The following is a 23,793-nucleotide window of genomic DNA, read 5'->3' on the forward strand; positions in this document are numbered from 1 at the left end:
TCTTTTTCTTTTCGTCTATCTGCCGGGATTTGACTTAAGAAATCTTTCAGCTCTCATAATAAAGGTGTTTTTTTTTTTTTTTTGTCTGAGCAGATGCATCTCAGAGACACAGGGATGTGAGAAAAATACATGGATGATGTTATAGATTATCTGGCACCGATGTTTTCATTACATAACCTCGGGGCTGGTTCTGCCCTAACACACATGCAGACACACACACATAATGTAATGGTTTTTATATTGTACAAACTGTATATTATATCCTCTTAAACCAATACTACACCTAAATCTAATCATCACAATTTTTACATTTTCTAAAAAACATCATTTAGTATGATTTGTAAGCTGTTTTTCTCATAGGGACCAAAAATGTCCCCACAATGATTTCTGATATTGCCATCTTTATGGGGACATTTTGCCCCCAAAATGTAGGATTTACGAAGGCCACACACACACACACCCACACATGTAAATATTGGTCATGTTCTCTATATCTGAACTCACACAAATAATGGCTCTTATTTGCTGGCACATTAAGGCGTAAACAGACTATTAGGGTAGACGATGAGTGATGCAGTTATTCAAATTACCTCATGTATAATTCATGATATTAATATGGATGCTTGGAGCATGTCAGATAAGTTTCTTTTGGTGACTCAACTTGGCGAATAAAAGATGTTCTTAAGAAGATTACATCCCCAGTTCTGAAAGATTTTGATGTGCAACACACTGTCTCATTGGTATAGTAAATCAGTTCATTTGGACATTGGAATTGCTTCATAAAATGTTCAGTCTATATTATTCTCAGAGGTCCCTGTACAGTATATTTAAGTTGCATAGTGTCAAATATTGCATTGTTTAATAAAGTTGAGTTAAACTGATTGTTTCACAAACTCTGCAAATTGGTTCGTGTGAATAATAGTAAAAAACAGCTCATAAGTTGAAAGTGTATTGAATCAAACATACTGAAATCAAGATGTACCACAGGAAAGGAAGAAAAAAGAAAGATACACATATTCATTTCTAATTTAACTTCATAACTGAAGGTGAAAATAAATATATCCATAGTTCAGTCATGAAACTCTTCTGAGCTGCTGTTAGCTTTCTCTTAAAGCCAATCACTTTGGCCAATCGATCTGTTTGTTCTATCCAGATAATCTGTTTATTTCCTTCCAAAACTGGCTTAACTCAGTGTAGCACACCGTGGGAATTGTCCTAGCCCTCCACCTTCCCCAGCACCGCCTGCCTAGATCTGCTAAGGGTTCTCCCTACTTTCATTGCAGCAGTATCCTTCACTCATGCAGCAGCAGCGTAGCAGATCTAGTCCGCCAAGACTAAGCCTATGTACATTAAATTGTTATCAACAAATGCTATTTAAATATATTTTAAAATATTGTCACGATTGAAATACTCCCTGTCTCTGTGATGAATATATGTGGTAAAAGGACTCGGAATGCCCATGAGATAATTTCGAGCTACAGGCAAAACAAGTGAATTTTTTTGATTTTGGTCGATTTTAAGGTTTACACAAAAAATGAGTTCATTAAGCCTTCGTCTAACGATGTCAATGCTCCAAATTGCAATTAACCATGTAAAAGTATCTTTGTTTGTACGTTTTCTGAGAGGAGTACCTGTCCTTTGTCCATGAAACGATCTTACTCGCACTGACTGACTGACAGATCCGACGCATGAGCACAAAGACACATCAGACAGCGCACAATCCCGATAAACACATAAATTACAGTATTTCAAAATATCTGTCTTGGCGAGTATTCACACAGACATTATCTGTTATGTCTTATGTGAATGTCTGGTTAACTGTTTGGGAGAAACATCGGATGTGTGACATTATATTAGATCCGTGCGGTACAGTAGATTTTAATATATACAGGCTGTCTGTTTCATTAATGTTAATCAAACAATCGTGGTACCATGGGAAAACAAGTTGAATATATATGTTGCCTATAGATATTTGGTTTTGACTTAGTGTGTGTCAAATCTGGTGTTATTCTCTGTGGGATTTTAAGGTATAGTTGCTAGGTGATTTTGTTTGGGAACCTTCCAAAACTTTAACTTGATTTTTCTCTAAATTAATTTAGCTGACTCTATCGACTTCAAATAGGTGTAGCTCTTCTTTTGTCGTCCGATTCAAACAAATCATACATCATTTTGAAGGTTTTTTGAAAATAACAATAACTCATTGTTGAAAATTTGCTCATTGCGACTCATTTTGCCAGCACGGGTCACATTTACATTTATTTTCACCTTCAGTTAGCATAAAAAAATACCATTAGGAGCAAATTGCTGTTTCTCATTTTGCTTTTGTGTTGTTCATATTTGTGTGTGTTGAGATCAGCATATCTGTTAGATCTTTAAAGAGGGATGGACTGACATAAAACAAATCCTACCTTTTTAATACAGCTGTCTTGAGACGACGTTTCATGATCATTCAGCATTTGCTGTGAAGACAAAAGATAAACAGTTAATGATTAGCTACTAAACATTAGTTAATGATTACTAATGACTACTAACAAATACAACATCCAGTCATTTTTATGGCCTGAAATCAGCACTTCATTGACAATTCAAAAGTCTAATGTACTGTATGATTTCTCATTTTACACTACGTGCAAGTGTTTCAGGAGGTTTAAAACAGAAATGATACTTTGGTTTACAGTAAAAATGAAAAAGTGTCCATATGATTCTGTTGATGTGATACTACTTTTATAGGTGGAGGTAGCCTACTTGTGTTTTTTCAGTGGTAATTGTTAGTATGCCACAAATGCGGTTTATAAAGATTTAGTTCACTATGAACCAGAATATTCTAAAGACTGTGACTAGCTGAGATTAGATGTGTGCTTTGAAACGTGTCGAGAAGTGAGCATTAAATGGCCACTGAGTGATGAGTCTGTCGTTTGAATCTGAACCCCCCGCTGGGCTGCCACTACAGCAGCACAGGTTAAACCATCCCAAGTGTGATGAAATGAATGCTGCAAAGTTTTAACCTAGACAGTTGGAGGAGATGTGGAATTAGAGGCCTTCAGGAATATTTATATAGAGTGGGTTTTGGAGAATGCACCCAGTGTCCTGCTCATATGAGAAGCGAATTTGTTCCAGGTTTGGAGATAATGGGACCTCATATGAATCTCAGTGGCCTTCATTCAGAGTAGAACAGGAAGAGGCTGTGCTCTGGGATTATTGGGCCGTATACAGGTTTTAAAGTAATCTGCAGTGCCCACAGCCCACCCGTTTCCTGTCTCATCCTCTGAATGAAGGGTGTGTGAGCGTGTGCAAAGGTTCTGCTGGATTCATGGATTGAATCACACAGTTGAAGATTTAAGATGGGCTTAACCACACACACAATCACACACACACACACACACACACTCACACACACACACACACACACACACACACACACACACTGAATCAGAGTGAGGTGAGTCAAATATTTAGTTTTTTCCTTTAGAAAAATAAACTTTTGGTATAATAAACTGCATTTTATATGATTAATAATTCCTTGTAAATAATAAATATTAATTAAAAATAATGAATAATGCGTTTTTTCTTTTCTGGCCTGACAAGAGTCCAAATTCATTCCTACTGTATATTAGCAAATATGAGCATTTAAATTTTAAATAAAATACAAACATAAGCTTCTGTCTTTATTCTCTCAATATATATGTTTTTAGATTTTAGCTAACACATAACACATAAGTATATATGTGTGTGTGTGTGTGTGTGTGTGACCATGGACCACAAAACCAGTCATAAGAGTACATTTTTTGAAATTGAGATTTATATATCATCTATGTTAGGACAGGACAATATTTGGCAGAGATCCAAATATTTGAAAATCTGGAATCTGAGGGTGCAAACAAATCTAAATATTGAGAAATTCGCCTTTAAAGTTGTCCAAATTAAGTCCTTAGCAATGCATATTACTACTAATAATAAATTTTTGATACATATATGGTAGGACATTTACAAAATAGCTTCATAGAACATGATCTTTACATAATATCCTAATGATTTTTGGCATAAAAGAAAAATCTATCATTTTGACCCATACAATGTATTGTTGGCTATTGCCACAAATATACCCGTGCGACTTATGACTTATGGTTTTGTGGTCCAGGGTCACATATATAAATGTATCATCAGTTTATCTTTTGTTTTATCTTTTCTTATTATCGTTTTTTTTTGGTTTGTTGTCAATCCCATTACTATGATTATGTATGGTAATGATTTTATTATTGATTGTTTCAAGTGATGATGACCTTAAACACAACGCTAGCAATGGGCAGAAAAAGCCCTATAATATCGCATACATCTTGGTTTTGCACGTTCCATCTGACATTCCTCCACGTGAATGAGGTGAATGTGATTGCAAAGGTGAGAGAGTGAGTCACTGAGGGGGAAAAGCAAACAGAATAAGTGACTCTTTTACAGAATACCCACTACAGTCTGTACCGCCTTTATCAGGGTTTGATTGACAGCTCTGCAGACTGCCCAAAAACTGTGGTTCTCTAAATTAGGCTGTCAATGTATCCAAGCCGCCCGAGTGGAAGCAATTACATCACAAATACTCAAACAAGTCTACTTAAACTACTTACATCCATAATTCAATCCTGCAGCTATGTCAGAGTTGCACGTATCCAAAACAACCTTACGCTGCCATGTTCACACGACACATTTTAAACAAGAACCCCAACCAAATATCTACATATTTCTTATTCATTTATTTATTTATTTTCTCATTCATGTCTTTCATTTTCCTGCACCGCAGCATGTGAAAGCAATAATCTTACACATATGCACAAGCACATACAGTGCGATCACATGCATAAATCAGCTCATGCTGAAACACACACACACACACACACGGACACAGACACACACACTTACAGACAAATAAGTGTGTGTAATTACTCTGCAGTTTGCTGCCAGACCAATGCTCTACATTGGCAAGAAGGTGAGATAGTTTTTCTTTTTAGAGTTTAAAGGTGTTGAAAATTGTTGAATTTCATGGAAATACATGAAAAAAAAAAAAAACACAAAAAAAAAATGTAATAAAATAGAGCCGAGAGTTGTGAATTGCTGGTGGGGTGATGAGAATGTGTGAAACAGTGTGACAGATTCATAAACAGAGTTTACAGCACAACAGCTCTGTTTAGATTGTAAAACACTACCAGGTGCTCTCAGGTAAGTGAATAGTTTCATGCCAGATGTAAATACGCATATCAAATTATGCCAAATCTGCCAAAAGCACTCCAAATACACACATGCTTGTTGTATATATATATATATATATATAATTTTTTTTCCCCTTCTTGTGCTCTTCCAACTCATTCCAGAATTGCTGAAATTGTGTGTATTTAAAAGTAATTTTCTCAATGATCGATTGAATGGTAAAGTCAGGAAAACATGGCATTACCATGCTACCTGAAATGAGCTAAATCTGGCAAAATATCCTTATCCTCAATCAATCAATCAATCAATCAATCAATAAATGATATTTATTCCAATGAAAAAACAAGTTTCTATACTAGGGTTAGGCTTTGTTAATCTGAAGCCTTTTTAATTGCACATTTATTTCTGTATCATGTCCTTATTAAAAAAACTCTGTAAATGTGTGTATGTGTGTGCACGTGATTATCTACATATGCTTCGGCACTCTGCCATACAAATGACTTACACTCACGTGTACGTGTGTGTGTGTGTCAAGCAAATAAATAATGTATTAATTAGATGGTTGGAAAAAATGATTTGCCACAAGTGCTGGTGTGATTTATGACACGTCAGAATCATTTTAACTTTCCTCCCTTTTTTTTTTTTCTTTGGCGACAGGACAATTTGTGCCACAGATAGAGAGGCAAGAGAGTGAGAACGCTTTTCCCAAACAGACGTAAAATGCACAATTGAACCTCTCACAAGCTTCTCGAAACGTTTGCTTACACAAGTTTGTCAGGGTTTCTTATGTAAATGAAAAGCGCTGTGAAGCTCTAGTGATTAGCGTGTCATGCTGACAGTGCTCGAAAGTGTCCGAAAACAGAGGCACTATGGTGGAGAACTGTAAAAATAAATACGAGCAGGCCGTGCTTGATGAAAGCGCAGCCACCTGTGCAGTGATTCAACGCAAGTGTCTGAAGCAAATTAGCACTAGGGAGTAAGTGTGTGTTGTTATTACTGTTATAAGCCCACCTTTGTTAGCAGGCACCATCAGGACTTCTTCTTCTCAACCCCAGCCCTATTTATATTGACACACAGACTGAACAAAAGAAAACAAGCTCGCCGCACACATTCTAGCAACATTTTCCAGCACAGCTGCCCTAATAGACACACGACGGACAAAGAAAACAGTGCTTCGCTTCACAGGCTGGATTTTCCTGTGCTTTGCGTGACACTCAACATGCCGGTTTGAAGAGAAGACGTCCTCAATCACGCCTATAACAATGAGTCCTTGTCGCAGGCTAATTGGACTTCGTTCTAATTGCAATTAGAGAAACTCGGTTAACCTTGGTGAGCCAACGAAGCAGTTTGTCTCCCAGCTTGACGTTGGGGGTATGGAGTAAAACAAGCACATTTTAAGGGCTTTGCAGTGGGAAAATTTCAGAGAACGTTGCCAAAAACAATTCCCCTCAAGTCTGGATAATGTGAGGCAATATAGCAGCGCGGCCAATAGATGGTTATGGATGTCAAAAGCCGCAAGTTTCCAAAAAGAACCAGTAGAGACCAACCTCAAGGCCTTTTGAACCGAGTGAGTGACATCCTGTTGGCTCGGAAGACCACACCAAGAAAGCCACAAAGTGAAAGTTTTGCTTCGCAGTTATTGAGAATGTTCTCTTGTTTTGGTGAGCGTGGAGAGTTTAGATATGTAAATGCGTGATTGTTATTGATCTGGTCAATTAATGCGGAAGTGGTCGCCGCTCAGTTTGTGGCAGATGCAAACCTGAACCCGCGATATGACTGCAGAACATGAGAGAGGTTTTAGAAACTGGGGTTTATGCATTCTGGACCTCATTGTTCCAGTCTGAAAAAGAACAAAACCATGATGTCAAACATAATAAAGCGGATTAATTACTGTGATAACACACACATTTCTAAGCCATTGGGTTAAAGGCTGTCTAATCTTCTAAATGCATGCAACCCAGGCTTGCCTTTAGTGACATTTTTGCAAAATGATATTAGGTTGCTTCTTTTTCAAAATGAAATGTACAGTAGTGCTAATGTAATGGATCCTGGTTTGAGTCCCGCTTAGAGCGGGCAGGTTTGAACAGGAGTAGTAACGTTGGTGCCGTGACCCAGATGGGAGTGAGGTATATGGAGGTAAGTGTAACGGAGGCCAGCTAGTAGTCGATGAGCGAGTAAAACTCACTCATCTGATCTCAAGAGACACTCTAGCGACTGATGCTGGGGGTTAAAGCCTTTAGCCTCCTTGTTAGAGAATCCGACTCTCATGCTGGCGTACCCGGGTGTGAGTCCCACTTAGTGCGGGCAGGTTCGAACAGGAGGGTTTACATTGGTGCCGTGACCCGGATGGGAGTGAGGTATAGGGAGGTAAGTGTAACGGAGGACCTCACTCCTCTGATCTCAAGAGACGCTCTAGCATCCTTGTTAAAGCGTCCGAATCTAATGCCGGCGGACCCGGGTTCGAGTCCCGCTTAGAGTGGGCAGTTCGAACAGGAGGGGTTACACTAACAGCCGTGAAAAGCTTATGAACATGAATCTGGCAACGTTTTATGATGCTGGCCGTTATATGAATTGCGGCAGTTCAGTAATGAAATGTCCAGTGAATGTCCTACAAGATTAATGCTCTATCGCAAGGGTCTTCAACCAGGGTTCCGCAAATTAGTGTTTGATCACAAATCATTTTTGTTAAAAAAGCACCCTGGAACGAAAGCAAGACCACCCTCGGTTGACACTGTAATAATATAATATCATTGGCTAAACAGATTTGGCAAACACGTGCGTTTTTGAGTTTGTGCTCTGGAGAGCGTGACATATTCCGATTTACAGCGAGTTTTTGCAGCGGTGAGAAATGTGTATTTGTGTGTTTGTTGATCTCTTGAATGCAATGGCCAATCACAGGTGTTAAGAATCCAATCACCTCTCAAAATGCCAGAGTTTGCATTCAAAAGTGCTGAGTTCTTCAAGCTTTCGTGAATCCTCTCATTAACAAACAAAGACGCGTAACAAAGACACGATGTAAGAGATTCATTGTGTAGTGTAGACAACTTTATAGCCTGACAAGCCAGACCCATATCAAGATGTTTGGTCTGGAAACTCACCATTGACAGTGCTCAATCCGAGGGGCGGGATAAACGGTTGTCTGTCAAATCCCCTCTGCACGCAATTGGATAGCGCCACAACCAACCGAAGCGGAGCTAACGTAAGTTGATAGATTAAACTCCGAATACATCTTCCTTTCTTACGAATGACTTCAGTGGCGTTCTTTGTTCTTTCCTCAAAGAAAAGCTTAACTCCAAGTATTCCAGAGTAGCGGTCAAAACCGTTTTGAAACACGCTGATCGTCAGCTTCTTTGTTTACCTGTAGCACAAAGAACCTCCGCAACTCCGCTCCATCATTATGTTAAGCCCGCCCACCGACTCTATACACGATGTGATTGGCCTGACCAGAGTTTGGTTTTTCCAGCTCTGAGGTCTACCGAGAGTTGAAAGACTACACTCGCGGCAAAATAAATGTTCTGCCGCTAGGTTGCGTCTAGATTTCTAGGCTAACAACTTTACTGATTTTAATGGAACGTTGTGAGGTGGTGAACTGAAATGAGTGACAGCTTAATTGTGATTGTAAAGTGAGCGCTCTTTCATGCTTCCAATGCTATATAGCTATAATCCATGAATAAATTTTTTTTTTTTTTTTTTATGCTGCTAAGAGGAACAACGGCCAATTACACGCTGCAATGTTTTGGAAGTGACATCTACATATAAATGTGTTTTTAAATGTCGAAATTGCAATTGGCATATTGATAACTAGCCCGGGACAAAAATATGGCATGTCAAAATAGATACGTGCAATGTAAATACAGGTTCATAAATTACTAGGGGGAAAAAAATATTCTTATCAATATATTTTTGAAATTCCATTCAAATTAATTGTAAAAGTAATATAAAAGTTTTGTAAAAATAAAATGTGATTTTTATTGCAACATGTTGTTTGTTATGATGCATAAATGTCAATTTTAACAATGAAAAGTAGCATCAACAGACAGGGATACATGTGCAGCAGCAATAATGTTCATAGTTCTGATCTACTGTCTTAGCTCTATTTGACAAATTTTATATCGGGGGTCCCTGCTCCATGTCTCTATCGCCTCAGGGGTCCTTGCCCTGAAAAACTTTGAAGACCTCTGCTCTATTGCATTTAAAAAGTAACACACCACCAACACTAAACCATACCTTAAACATAACTGATAGTGTTAAAAAAAAAAAAATGAGACACCCCATCCTTCGACAGCTCCCTACGCTTGCTCCGCCTCCGGGGTCTTCTGATTGGTCTACTGTTTTGTAATTGACATTGATGAGTATCGTTGCATGTAAAAGTTGAAATTCTTTTAACTTTACACAGAGTCTTAAAAACGTGGGATGCTGCAAAATAAGCTATACACGTCCGCCTAGCACGTATTTACATAGATAAACTATGGAAAAGTGTTGCATTGGAATGGAAAAACGTGTTCTGTGTGAGCGGCCCCTAAGTCTATAATAAAAGACATTGGTGTTTTACTGCTACTAGTTCATTTCAGCTGGAAACGGCAGTGAATTGTAGATATAGATATGTTTTGGACCACAACTCTACATAGGACAAGCACTTTGGAGAATGGATGGATGGATGGATTTACTGAACGAACCTTTTTTCATCAAGGAGTTGTCATGGAAAACCTCCAGGATAAATACCAAATACAAAAATACCAGGAAGCCAGCAACAATCTGATAAACCATATATCATGAGTTTAATAAGCTCATGGCTTGCCTCTTTTTTTGTTGGCCAAGGCAAACATTAAGAGTGCACTGATAGTGAACGCTCCACCGTGGGTAATTAAAAATAATCGCTCCCAGCTTAGCATTGTTTGATTCTCTATTATACTCTTATCAACATCTCCTGCCCTGTCAGTGCATGTGAGAAAGACACAGCGGGCAGTGAAACGGATGACTAAAGGAATGTCAAATTCCCATTGTGCGAGCACAAAGGTGAGAAGGGAGAGAGCCACAGAAAGTGAGTTTGTTTAACACTTATCACATGGCTAGAGCTAACAGAAGCCCAGACGCTTGGGTCGGGATGCGGTGGGTGCGGAGAGAGATAGAGGGCAAAACACAATGATAGATTTAATAGACAAACACTCAAGACTTTTGTGCAGAAGGTCACAGTAACCTTTCATGAACGATATGTATGTTTTTCGCACTTTGTGACTGCTGCTTGTCCAGGCTGATATCATATGAGATGTGCATTCCAGTTAACTTTGAAGAACTTAAGCTTGAAGAGAGAGAAGCTTTTGAATCATTGAATCAAATTTTCAACAAAGCAAATACATTTGTTTTTCTCTCTTCAATAGAAATAGGAATACTAAAAAAAAAAGCAATAGAACAAGTAAGTGTTTTGGAATTATTTTTTTTTCAGTCACCCTCAAACAAAAGACACCTGTTGAAGTGCCCTGGAAATTTCTCTATTAACCTAATTTCGAAACATCTCTTCTCAATAAGTAAATTAGATATTTTTACTCACAAATCAACTTTGTCTAACATAGTTTTACTGTAAATTGAGAAAATTTCAATGTTGCCAAATGGCAACGCTGTACCACTATGGAATAATAGACATGTTGCCATATGGCAACACTGTACCACAGTGGCATTGCATTAATGTATTTCCCAGATTTTTTTTATACATAGTAGCTTCAACAATATAATTGCAGTTATTTATTTATTTAAAGTGTTTATTGTAGTATACTTGTGTTTATGTATAAGTAAATAAATGAATACAGCAATATTTTACGGAAAGGGCAATAGGAAGAATGCAGAGTTAGCTCTTCCATGTGATGAGAGTGAGAATGAGTTAGCCAAATTATATGGAACGATAGGGATTAAATGATAGGGATCTACTTTTTCTTGGTTTCCATGAGTCTCAAGTATATACATCTATCAATTTCTAAAAGAAATGTGCATTTAAATAGAAAAGAAAATCATAATTTTATAGAAAACCTTTTTGACCATTTTTTTTTATTGTGGTAATATATACATATAATTCTCATCATGGAACTTGGGCTAAAAACCCTAATTACATTTTTTGAATTTTTTTACTTGATTTATTATTTTGGGTCAATATATCTAATTACCATGCCACAGAAGAGGTTTTTCTTTTTTTGCAGCAGATATTTGCAGTGAAAATAACATATTTTCTTAGCGATAGATGATATTTACACTAAATACAAATAGCTGTAGATATTATTTACTAAGTGAAAATACTGATACACTCTATTTACACCATGTAAAAGTAGCAGTTCTTTGCAATATTATAAAGAAATATAAATATGAATTAGATGCTATTTATACTTTATTTTGACAGATACATACTATTTGCACCTCAGGATTGTTGTACATTAACAGGATGCAATAATAACAGAGTGTAAATGATTCTATTTATTAAAAAATTTTAATGGATGCCCCCTTAATGGGACAATAAAAGTCCTCCCTACACCTACCCATAACCCTACCCATTAAATACTTTTATTATTATTAAACATTTTGTTAGGCACTTTATTTCCACTTTTAGAACATTTTCTAAAAGTTTGTCAAAAGGCGAATTCAAACCTGGGTCGATCGCATCAGAACCTATATTCTTGAGCCTTACGCTTTATTGACTAACACCACTGAAGACGTTGAAATACATGTGTCTTGTTTTTAAATCTTGTTTGGCCCAACCAGGCATTGTTAGGCGGAGCTAGTGCAAATAGCACTTGCCAACAAGGCAAGCTATTTGCACTTGGTGTAAATAGACACTTTTTTCCCCCCTAACACACACAGCAAATGAGAACTCAATTGCAAAATGAATGACAGTTACTCCTCATGATATTCCTCTGTCCAAAATCTGATGCTTGCTCAGCCGGAACTCTTGTACAAAGCTACAAACAGAAGAAAATGACATTTCTGTTTATAACAATCTGTCTGAAATATATTAAAAGGGCCATATTCAAATTTATGATGCCATCATTCATTCCCTCCATCAGTGCAGCTCATATTGACAAAGTGATACAGATAAATAATGGTGTAGACAGCGTTTATTGACAAGTCATTTGGGAAGATGATCAGTAATAATCAAGGAGGAGTAAAGGAAATATCCCACCACTGACAGCTAATTCCTCAATGGCCTTCCATTCAGCACAATATCAAATAACAGCAATGACAGCAACCATGTCAAAACATAGGGAGGAACATAATATACTAATAGTATTGGCATCATGAGTTTTGACATCATTATATGAGCACAACACAATAACTATAAAATCAGACCTCTGTAGTTGAAATAATATGTATGAATAAAAGCAATCTTTTTTTATTAGTGATGTTTCAAAAGTGATATAACTGTGTATAGAAAACTTGAAAAAAACAACATCTTTTTTGAGTCTTAAAAGCACTTGACATGCATTTTCAGCATAGATATGCAGCTAGAAAATTTCTAATTTTATAAATGCTTTTATTTATGTTGTTGCCAGCTTTATGATTGACTGTTTGAGAAGCGATACTGCTTCATCAATACATGCAGAATGTAAAATATTGACGATCTATCAATAATATGCCGAGTCAGACTGGGCAATGTGCTTTTGGATGAAAGTGCTTCTATGGTGTCTGTGGAAGATCAATATGAGCTCTTAATTCAAAGCAGGACTCCTCAAGTATAAAAATGGATATAGAATTATACTTGCAAGAAGAGATTATTCATCATGTTCAGTCTGAAGGCAAGCCAGAGGGAAATGTCACATGATGACACAATGAAGGAAAATACCATTCAGTGTATCCCTCTAAAATAAATGCTCTCTAAATATTTGCTGCATATTCATGTTGGTCTGAATGAAAGAAAAAAAAAGAGAACTGTTCATCTGAGACGTCTGAAGAACCGCGGTGTGGTTGCATTAGCTCAGAGCTCAGGAGAACAAGTTTTCCAGTCTTCTATTTAAGTTTCACTCTTCGAGAGTTTGACATATGGAAGGAGAAAAAGGAGAGAGGTTAGGAGAAGTCACTCTGACATCCGGACTGCGGCTCTCCAAATATGAATGCGGAGAGCAGACTGAGCCCTGCCAAACATTAAAGTGAAAAGTCTCTTGTGAGTTGCATAAGTGCATATATATGTGGGTCGAGGGGCACAAACGTCGGCTTTCTTCGGTTTGGGGTTGATGCTGGGGTCAGCCCCATCTGACACCCTCCAGCCCAGAGAAATGCAAACTAAGTCACTGATGGTATTTTTTTCCCTGTATAAACAAATGGCTGATGTGTGTTTCCTGCCTGCTCACGTTAGCTGATGTCAGAGCGCAGAATAAGAGGTGAGAACACCTGAGCGAAGCAAACACACTTGGTTAAAGTCTATATAAAAGGGTAAACTAACTTCAAACAGCTATTGACGTAGGTCATATTATTATATAGGTCTCCATCTTCTCTTTTGATAGTTAAAGTCAATATGAAATAGTCATTTGAATAAAAAAAAAATAAAAAAAAATGTTTAGTAATAAATTGCCCGAATGAACACATTTTCTGTGCAAGCTATTCTTTCATAAACAAGTGTTTTCTTATTTTCTGAAATTACTTATTTTGTGCTGATGTAATCAAGGCTGTGTGGGTGGGGAAAATATTAACCAATAACATCACAGCCTAATCACACTGTAAAAAATATGTGATCAATAAGTTATGACAACATTCTTTTACTTGAAAATGTTTTTATTTTTATTTTATTTTTTTATACTGTAAGTTATAAAAGATTAAACTAGTTTAATGTTGAAATAACTTAAAAATCCAAGTTGATTGTATTGTACTTAAAAATTTAAGGCAGCAACTCTTTTTTATACACAACAGTTTGGGTATTTTTATATACTATTATAGTGTTTATTATATTTTTATAATAAATATTATAATAGTATATACATTTACAGTAACACTTTTCAAAAAGGTTTTATTAGTTATCATTAGTTAACTATTTTAGATAACATGAACTAAGAAATAACAATACTTCTACAGCATTTATTAATCTTTGTTAAAGATAATTTTAGCATTTACTAATACATTATTAAAAGCAAATGTTGTATTTGTTAACATTTGTTAATGCACTGTGAACTAACATGAACAAACAATGAACAGCTTAATAAATTACAAAGATTAATAAATACTGTAACAAATATTTTGCTCATCGTTAGTCCATGTTAGTTAATACATTAACTAATGCTAACAAATGAGACCTTATTGCAAAATGATACCACATTCACTTTTATATTTTGAGTTTTCATTTTAGTTTAGTTTCATTAAGCTTAAGTTCTTCATCTGATATTTATGTTTTATTTCCGCTTTATTTCAATTATCGAAAATGATTTAAGCAATAACAACATGTTCTAATCCCACCCATAAATTCAAATCCTGCCTAACACTATTTCCAAATAAATATTGCTTTTTGTTTTAGGAAACATGTCACATTACAGAAGTTAAATGTGTTGCAAGTGTTGTCTAAGTATTCTTTTGCATAGTGTTTATATTTGGTGATAGCATATATTAAGACAAAGGACAAGAAAAATGATGTTTCAATGAGAAATGTGGGTGTGGGGATCACTAAATCTGTCTCATCATAATCACAGCGAATCATTCTGCCAATCAAAACACAGATTTTACGAGCCAGCCGTTTGTGTCTAAACACACACATGCTAACCACTCCGCTCTGTGGACTCTCCATTACATCCCACATATTTGGACAATCTAATTCATTGCTACCACTGGTGGGTCATATACTATGAATTTCTGTGAAGCAAATGGAAACCAACATTTTCCAAAGAGACAGTGAATCTTTTTACGACTTTACAACATGTATTTATGGACATATGATAGAATTATGACAACACAATCATTTTTGGCTGCACTGCATTCTCTTGATGAAAACGGTCCAGCTTCAAGATGTGCTGTAAAAGCACTAGGGTGATGAAGTTGAGTTGGGCATGTCTGTAGCGTAGCGTGATGTGACCTTTCCTTGACATTAAAGCCAGTTGGTAAAGGGAACACACCATGAAGTCTTTTGTGAAGATTTAATGCTTGGGATTCTTAGACACTTTTGAGTTTTTAAATGTATGGCTTGTGTTCCAAACTTCCAAATCATATTTACATCTGACAAAACAGAACTTTATGAAGAAGAGACTTTAGACTTAAACTCCGTTCCAAATCCTATAGTGTGATGCCTACTTGGACAACATTTCAAGGTATTACAAACATGCTTAAAAAGGTAGGCTACAACATTACGGCCTTATAAGGTACGTCATTTTGGACAAATTGTGGCAAGTTCAGTGGTCACCATGATCAAATACAAAAGACTAAATTCAATACAAACATTAGTTAAACATATCTAAAAAGGGACTATGTTACACTATATTTGTGTGGTGTATATTTTTGGTCAAATCATAAAATGTATCATACAAATCTCTTCAGCATCTTAACAATAAACTAAACTGTCAAACAAAATTTATCTGAAGGATACATATTTCAATAATAATCAATAGCGCTATTCAGAGGAGTAAAAATCTGAAAAAACATACTAAAGTAAAAGTAGAGATACCTACAGCAAAAAAAAACTCCATTACAAGGTACAAGTCACCAATTCATGTTTTTGAATTTAATCATGTTTTCAAATTATAGGTTTTAAAAACGCACACTTTAAAACCCAATTTCAAAAGTTTGCGTAATCAGGCCTCTAAATCACCATTGTCGTGTAAATGAACGGTCAAAACAGTCCCTTAGAGTATCTGATTTTAAAAGTACTTAAGTATTTTACTCATACTGAATGTATGCACAAAGATGCACTAGTCCTCAACATCTACAGTAAGAGACATGTCAGTGAAAAACAAGAAATAATTTATTTGTGAGGAGAGCAATCACATGTTTATTTTCTAAAATTGAAATAAAACTGAACACCTCTATAATGCAATAAATCAAGGTCGACATAACAGCCTCTTAAATGTCAAAAATCACTCAAGTCTCAGTTAAGCTCAAGTGCTCAAAAAGGCCATAAGTAAAGCAATATCCTTCAAAAAGGTCTCTTTAGTATAACCGATAAATAAAATAATGTTAAGTTAAATGAAATTGTCAAAGCCTACTCACACTGGACGTGCTGGTTTCGGCCTCATCAGCCATGTTCTCATCTCATATGAAACATCTGATAATGCACTCACATTCGCATAAAGTAGCCCTGTTGACAGGTTTGGGTGATTAAGGGCAAAGCACACAAGATATAGTACCTTCAATGTCCTGTAGATGGCGATATCTGTGATATAAACTGCTGTAGAAAAAGTTAGGTGCCATGCAAAATGTAATCAGTAATTGCACAACTCATTACAAATGTATAGGAGTAAAAAGTATATATATCTTTATTTTTATTTTTTTTGGTCAAGAAGAGTAAAAGTTGCTAATCTCTTTGATACCAAATCAAAGTGCAAAGTAGATACCCTAAGATACTCAAGTACAGTAACCATTTGCTCGAATAGGCTACTATGATAAAATCATTGACAACAATAAGAATTTATCCTGCCTTAAAGAGCTTGAACATTTAAAGTGCCAGACGGCAAAACTGAAGCGCGCTTATAATAAACAGAACAATATCTCCTGCTAGTGTGAACACTAATATAGTTATCATTATAGTTATCTTAATAGCTATCGTTATTGGTCTTTAGTGAATTAGCCAAGTTTTTCATTATGTATTTTTTTTTTTTATTTACCCACAATGTAATGTCAATGTACATTTTTCGAGTGGCATAATGTTATTGACAGATACTTCTCATTTCAGTAAGATGTATTAGTACCTGTCTCATTTATTCTTTACTAGAGCACAACTTGACTAAAATGTGGCACATCTTACCCCACTTTCACATTATATAAAGGTAATGGCCTTGTAATGGCTATTTATTAAAACACTGAGCTCATGTAATATCTGAAGCATCTGCTGTGAAAGTCAAATTTTTAAAAATGCATTGTTCATACAAAAACAGCACAATGAACAAAACAAGTCTCGACTCTATAATCAACTATATCAAACCAGGTATCAAGAACTGCTTTTGCCCATCAGCTGGAGCTGAGTGGAAAACAATTACCTCTGACGATAATTGAACCAATGCTTGAATGAGTGAATTCACCAAGAATAACAAGACTCTAATAGTTTTAATTGCAGGATAAGAATTTGTATCATTTTAGCTCTCCACGCACAGGCAACACAAAACACGGCTGTGCACGTCAAATGAACTGTAGCTAGAGAACCGTTTACCCTCCTGGCTTGAGAGGCGTCCAAATCAGATTAGTCGTCGCATTGACCACTAAAAAATTCAAAGAGTGAAATCTAAGGCTGCAGCCAAGAGATACCGTCTGGAGATACAGGGGAGGGATCACAAACAAGATATTTCCTCTTCCAGTGTGGTTGATGAGGGACAAAGTTCATGCAGCCGGTTTATTCATCCACTGCCAGCGATCTCAGTAGAGGGAAACGTTTCAGTAATTTCGGACCGTTAAATGTGATGGGAAGCCTTAATGTGAAGAAAAAAAAACCTGGCATTCAGTGAAATAATAATACAAAAACAGTGTTTGTTGATTTAAACGTTAATAACTTCAGCCTTAAAGATGAAGTTAGTCATTCTTCCGGCATTAAACTGACGCAGCAACATTATCTTAACCAATGGTTTGAGTTTGGGGCGGGACTATCTGTTTGCATCCAATGACAGACAAGTAGCATGTTCAGGAAGTCAAATATTTTTGCAGTTCCATTTGGTGACACTAGTGGTGCAGATGCTCTTCATTCTAAAGTTTGTTTGAGCGTATACTGGTAAATGAACATAGCACGGGTATTGTTTAGACCGTTACAACATTGCCTTTCAATATATAAAAGAAAATGTATCCTTTACATTTTTGTCCACTTGATTCTGTATATGAGCTGATGGTCATCATTGCTGACTAAATGCAACAGTAATAAGGATGGATGAATACAATCTCCCAAGCTTGCCAACTCTTCTTTCCCACAAAAGACTCTAGTCTATTTATTCTCTCTTTCTAGAGATAGCAACATTTATCACTGTAGCCGCCTGTCCCCGAGTCCACCAGATCAACCCATCACCACCACAATAAACGTCAAGCACCGATGATTGATGCAGCTAATGAAATTGATTAGTCTGTCGCCGCACATTGCATTCCCATGATTCACAGCGTGCTGTTTACTTTAACCACAAAGATTAGCTGAAAGATGAGACGTCTGAGGCGTATCGCGTGATGTTGGGAACATCCTTGGACACTCTTTATGACTGGCCTTGACTCACTCTCCTTTTTTCCCTGCGGAAAAATCAATATGGAAGAGTGGTAAAGGACAGCGTTTAGGGATCACTTCAAAGGGATTGTCAATTGTTTTTCTCCAGCAAAGATCAATGTATAGTTATGCTCTCTAGTGATAGAAGAATGTTAAACGTTCTTGTAAATTTCAGTCACATCAAACAAACATGACTTCTGCGGCCACAAATGGGTTTTGTTCGATAATATTAGGAAAAATCATTGAATGCTAAATCATGCTATGCAGTATGCTAAGGCAGTAGTTAATGTTAAACTGTAATAAATGGACATATTCAACAACAACAAAAAAACATAGATGCAGCGTCCTCATCGTCGTTACTTCAAAGAGTACGACCACTCCCTAATATGGAGAGGACGACTTTCCTAATCTGACATCCGCTCCAGAGACAGGTGTCGTCTGCAGCCGCCTCTCTGAGCGTGAACTTCGGCTCATCACAAATGACTTTATTAGCCACTAGATAACACAAAACAGCCCTATCAGCCCCCTGAACAAGGTGATTACTAGTTTATCTGTTGGGGAAAAACACTCAGATATTAAAACTTATCTAAGATGGCTTGACACCCAGCTAAAGGCGGATCTAATTACCGAACCCCCTCCGAGACCAGGATTGTCATTTTTCTGCTTTGGTTGATAGTGTTAAGTTGTTTCTATGGACGCCATCTTGTCAGCTCTAGTTGACTTCTGAGCAGTGAGAATCTCACCAGCCCCAGACGCCTCTGCTTGACCTATGGTCTATAATGGTCTCATCATCATTTATGTTGAATGATCACTTTATGAGGGTACAAACCATCTTAACTTCACTTACATGACTAATGGAAAGTTCCAGTGGAGTAATCAGCAGGGAAATTGTTTGCAAAAGCATTTTTTTTTTCTCGCACTGTTTTTATATCTACACCCACATTGAACCAAAATATCAAAAAAGAGAGAGGAATGAAAATGAGCGCAGGGAAAAGGAAAAGGCAACACGTTTCGCATGGCTTGCGTAGCCATGTTGCTTCATGGGCCCTGAGCTTTTATGGATGTGGCCGGCGGCGGGATGCAGCGAGCTGGCAGTGCTGAGTGAGAACTCATCCATACCTCACATGAGAAAACACAAATCCAGCCTTATGCACCCCACCGCCTTAAGTTAAGTAACGATGACACACTCCTGTGGCGAGCATTAGGCTTTACGGTGTGATTTGTGAAATAACAAGAGACTCTCGGCCAAAAGTTAGGAGACCAGGGAAAAAATGCAGCTAAGGTCTTCTGCCAAACGAGCAGTGTTTCTTTTTCAATGTTAATATTGGACGACATGCGAATGAGCTGAGGTAGGGGTGGGGGCTAAGATGTCAAAGCTTAAGACCCCTTTAATGTGTCATGGTGGCACATAGCTGTTGTTAAGAGCATTATCGCTGTCGACTATCGGAGATAAGTGGTGTAGTGCTGATGGGAGAGACAGAGGAATCTGCCTCTGCTCAATGCCAGTGGGAAGGGCGGCACATGGGGGCTGGGGGAAGGAGGCAGCGGTGTGGCCACTAATGTTGTTTGGGTTTGCATCCAGACAGGAATTCTGGTTTATCGGGGCCTGGGGACCTACCAGAGTAGCCCATCCCCTCAAAGTGTCCATTATAGGAGCGATAGGGCATGAGCTCAGTGTTTCCCATGGAAGTGGCCTCACAATGTTGAGTGACATTGGGTCTCTCTCTTTCACTCACATAAATATACACTCTCTCTCTCTCTCTCTCTCTCTCTCTCTCTCTCTCTCTCTCTCTCTCGCTACGTTATTCATTCCTAACTCTCTTTACAAGGATCTGCTCATTGGCAAAAAGTTGTTCTTTACGAATCCAGATAGCTTCTTCGTTGAATATACCTAGAGTAACTAATTTTGCTCTGTACCACATCACACAACACTATCTATACTTCTGTATCTTAATTACAGTTTGCAGCAGTGTGACAGTAGCTTAGCTAATAAGCATAGAATTGTGTGTGTTGCAACAAAATACTACTGCATTTCAATCGCCTGGTTTCTGTTTCTTTTGGCATTGCGGGTAGCTTTGCTAGCATATGTTGGTAGCTTATACTATTTTTAACTACTTCTTTAAAGAGTAGCTTGACTGTATTTTACCTACTGAGTAAACTACAGTGTGATTATGATTAGCTTAACAGGCTTTAGTTTAACTTTAGTTTGCAGCAGAATGACAGTATAGCTTAGATAAACAATTTAGCATTTTGTGTATTTCAGCATAATAGCGATAGCCATAGTATGACAAAATGCTATATCACTGATTTTTATATAATATAGTATTGCACAGTGACAAGTGCTAAAAACTCTATTTGTAGAGTTCTCTACTGTAAACAAAATCTTTACTGTATTTGTTTTTGTCCTAACTAGCCACAAGCAAAGTGCAACACAGGCTTTTGTCAATTGCTTGGTTTCTATTTTTGTGGTGTTGCACTGGGTAGATTTGCTAGCAAATGTTAGCAGCTTGTAGTGTAGTTAACTGTTTTCTGAAGGGCAGTTTGACTGTACTTGAGTACACTGTCTGATTATGAGTAGCATGTAGTTTAACAAGCTACACTTTTTTCAGTGCTTAATGAATCAGCTAACTGTTCTCAGATCTGGTCAGTCGATAGATATGTTTGACCAACTAATACCTCAAAACTCACTGCTATTGTTAAGAGGATAAAAAGCAGCGTGGACAGTTTACTTTCATTATCATATATGTTGTTGGTAAATTTAATACTGTTATATGCTCGTCTTTGTTCTAATAACAACACTCTGTCTACCAGCCAAGGCTAGCAAGTCTTAGTGATCTCCTGTGCTCTCCAGCCCCCTGAGGAGCTTTGGGACTCTGAGGCAGCTCCAGACAGACAATACGCATGTTGTTACTATATGCTGCTTTTGCACAGAACAGACAGTTGGGGCTGGTGTTGTGCCCGCTGGCCTGACCCTCTTTAGAGTCACTGGGTGGCTTTTGGGGGTATGTTCAATGCTGTGAAACACTGTCAAATGCCGCCTTTCATGGCAATGACATGCTGAAGATTAAGACATCAAGGCCTGTCTGCCAGCAGGAAATTCACAATTCTTCTTGGGTTAATTGGAAATCCAAATGTTTTGAGGTGGAAGACAGTGGGCCAATGCTGCAAGAACCACGATAGACTTTGTTTGTTACCTTTACATTCCTTTCGAAGAGTTCTATCAAAAATGCTTGGGTAGAAACATGGTTAAGAGGATACCTGAAAGCCTTTTAACCAAACTAGTCCCTTTATACTCGATCAGTATCGTTGAAATGCACTCTCGTAACCACACACACAAATAATCGCATCAGGCCCCTGCTGGCTTGGAGCAACACACTAAAAGCCAATGAATAGCTTAGTTCACAAGTATACAATGTCGAAACACTATGAATTGATTTCTTCTCCCTTTCTTCTATGTAATTGGCGTCGCCAAAGATCTCCTTTCGGCCTATTTTTGAAAATGAAGAATGCGACAAGCTCCAGATCCAACTTTTCCGCCATGCTGTTTATTTATCTACCCCCCCCCCCCCCCCCCCTCTTCGTCTTACGACACTTCGCATGAAAAGTGCCCACAGAATAGTGGTGACAGCCATGTCTAATATCTCTTTCTGCCAATTTTGGCTTCTTTCCCCTCCTCCGCACTTGATGTCTTTATATTCTCCTGAGAGTGCAGTGGGAATGAAAGGACGAGGCCTAGCTGCTGACCTCCGAGGGAGGAGAGTATTAAAAGACGGGAGCGAGAGAGAGGGCGAAGGATGGCGGGAGAGAGAAAGAGAGGGAGCAGTCTTTCCTGCTGAGAGCCGGCTATCTGGACTGGCAGGCTAAAGCTGGCCTTCAGACGCCTTTTGTCAAGCGGGTTGAGAAGAAGAGAGCCTCCTCTTCACTGGAGTTGAGACAATGCTGGGTTTGTCATCCCTGAGGAGTCTCCCGGTGAGAAAGAGAAGAGCTCGTCGTGGTCAGGGGTAGCCTTTGGGCCTTGCAGATGTTGAAATAGGGATGATTTATTAGGCCCGGTGTCCTCGGTGGCACTTGGCCACCGTCCCAGACAAGAGCGCGAGAAGAAGACAACAGGGGAGATCAGCGGGCCGCTGTGGATCAGAGACATCTTAATACCGTGTATGGGCATAGAGAAATTTGCTCTGCGACCGTCATGGTATTTTTGCCCTCTTTTCACTGAGAAAATAACTCAAGATTAAGCCAAAACCCCAGAGAGGAGGGTCCTCACAAAGATCTCTTTCTTTCTCTTATCTGAAAAAGAAGATCTGAAAAAAAAAAAAAATTCACTCTTTAGTGGTGGCATGGAGCGTCATTTAAGTCATTAGAACATTGCATGTTGCAACTGCAATATGTCAAACTGGCCATATTTACGTTAACACAGCACAACAGGAATTGTTTCTGATTGTTTGGACGCAAATACATTTTTTTATAGATTCTTCAGAGTTTAATACCTGGGGTTAAGGGCTTTGTTCAAACTCTTTATCTATGAGAAATTGTAACACTTTTGGTAACACTTAACATTACAATGTCCTTGTTACACATGTTGCATGTAGTTACTATTGAAATTAATAATGGTAAACTATGCATAATTATCTAACCCCAAACAAACCCTAACCATATACTCATTGCTTATTTGTGTATAATGACACCTTAAAACATGTCTGCTTTTGGTAACACTTTATTTTACAGTGTCCTTGTTACACATGTTACATGTAGTTACTGTAGTAATAAATTATACATAATTACATGTGACTAAACCAAACCCTCATCCTAACCCTAACCCTATAGTAAGTACATATAGTTAATTATTATTACTCAGTATTTAAATATATAATTACACTGTAACACGGACACCTTAAAATCAAATGTAACCCTGCTTTATTCAGCAAACACTATAACGATCATGTTTGATGACAGCTTGAAGAAAGTCACCCAAAAATCAAGAAAACAACAAAAAAAAATGGCTTAACCGCCAGCTACTTCTCTGTTCCTAGACAGCAATGTTTTCTGGAGCTAACTGTTGAACCCAACAGCCTCACTCGTTCTCCCAAAGAAACCACTTCTCAAGCACCTCTAGCAGAACTCAATGGCTTTTAATCTCAGCTGTTGTTTGTCCGGTTTACGGTGGGCATTCTTAATAGACCTCAGAGGGTTAGTTAAAGAGCGAAAGTTTAGACAGCTTTCATCAAGCCGGTGGAGAAGATTGATTGGCAATGTAATTT

At 37.7% G+C, this 23,793-nt stretch overlaps 1 protein-coding gene across 9 annotated transcripts in view; it reads right to left on the reverse strand.

Annotated features, from left to right (window-relative positions):
• prdm16 (PR domain containing 16) overlaps positions 1–23,793 on the reverse strand; it is a 261,281-nt gene that overhangs the window by 121,844 nt on the left and 115,644 nt on the right. For all 9 annotated transcript variants that reach the window (XM_079827679.1, XM_079827678.1, XM_079827676.1 and 6 more), the window contains one exon: positions 2,409–2,459. In XM_079827679.1, coding sequence (XP_079683805.1) covers positions 2,409–2,459 — 51 coding nt within the window. The remainder of the gene's footprint in view (positions 1–2,408; positions 2,460–23,793) is intronic.

Source organism: Gobio gobio (assembly GCF_949357685.1).
Source record: "Gobio gobio genome assembly, chromosome: 10".
NCBI classification, from domain to species: Eukaryota; Metazoa; Chordata; class Actinopteri; order Cypriniformes; family Gobionidae; genus Gobio; species Gobio gobio.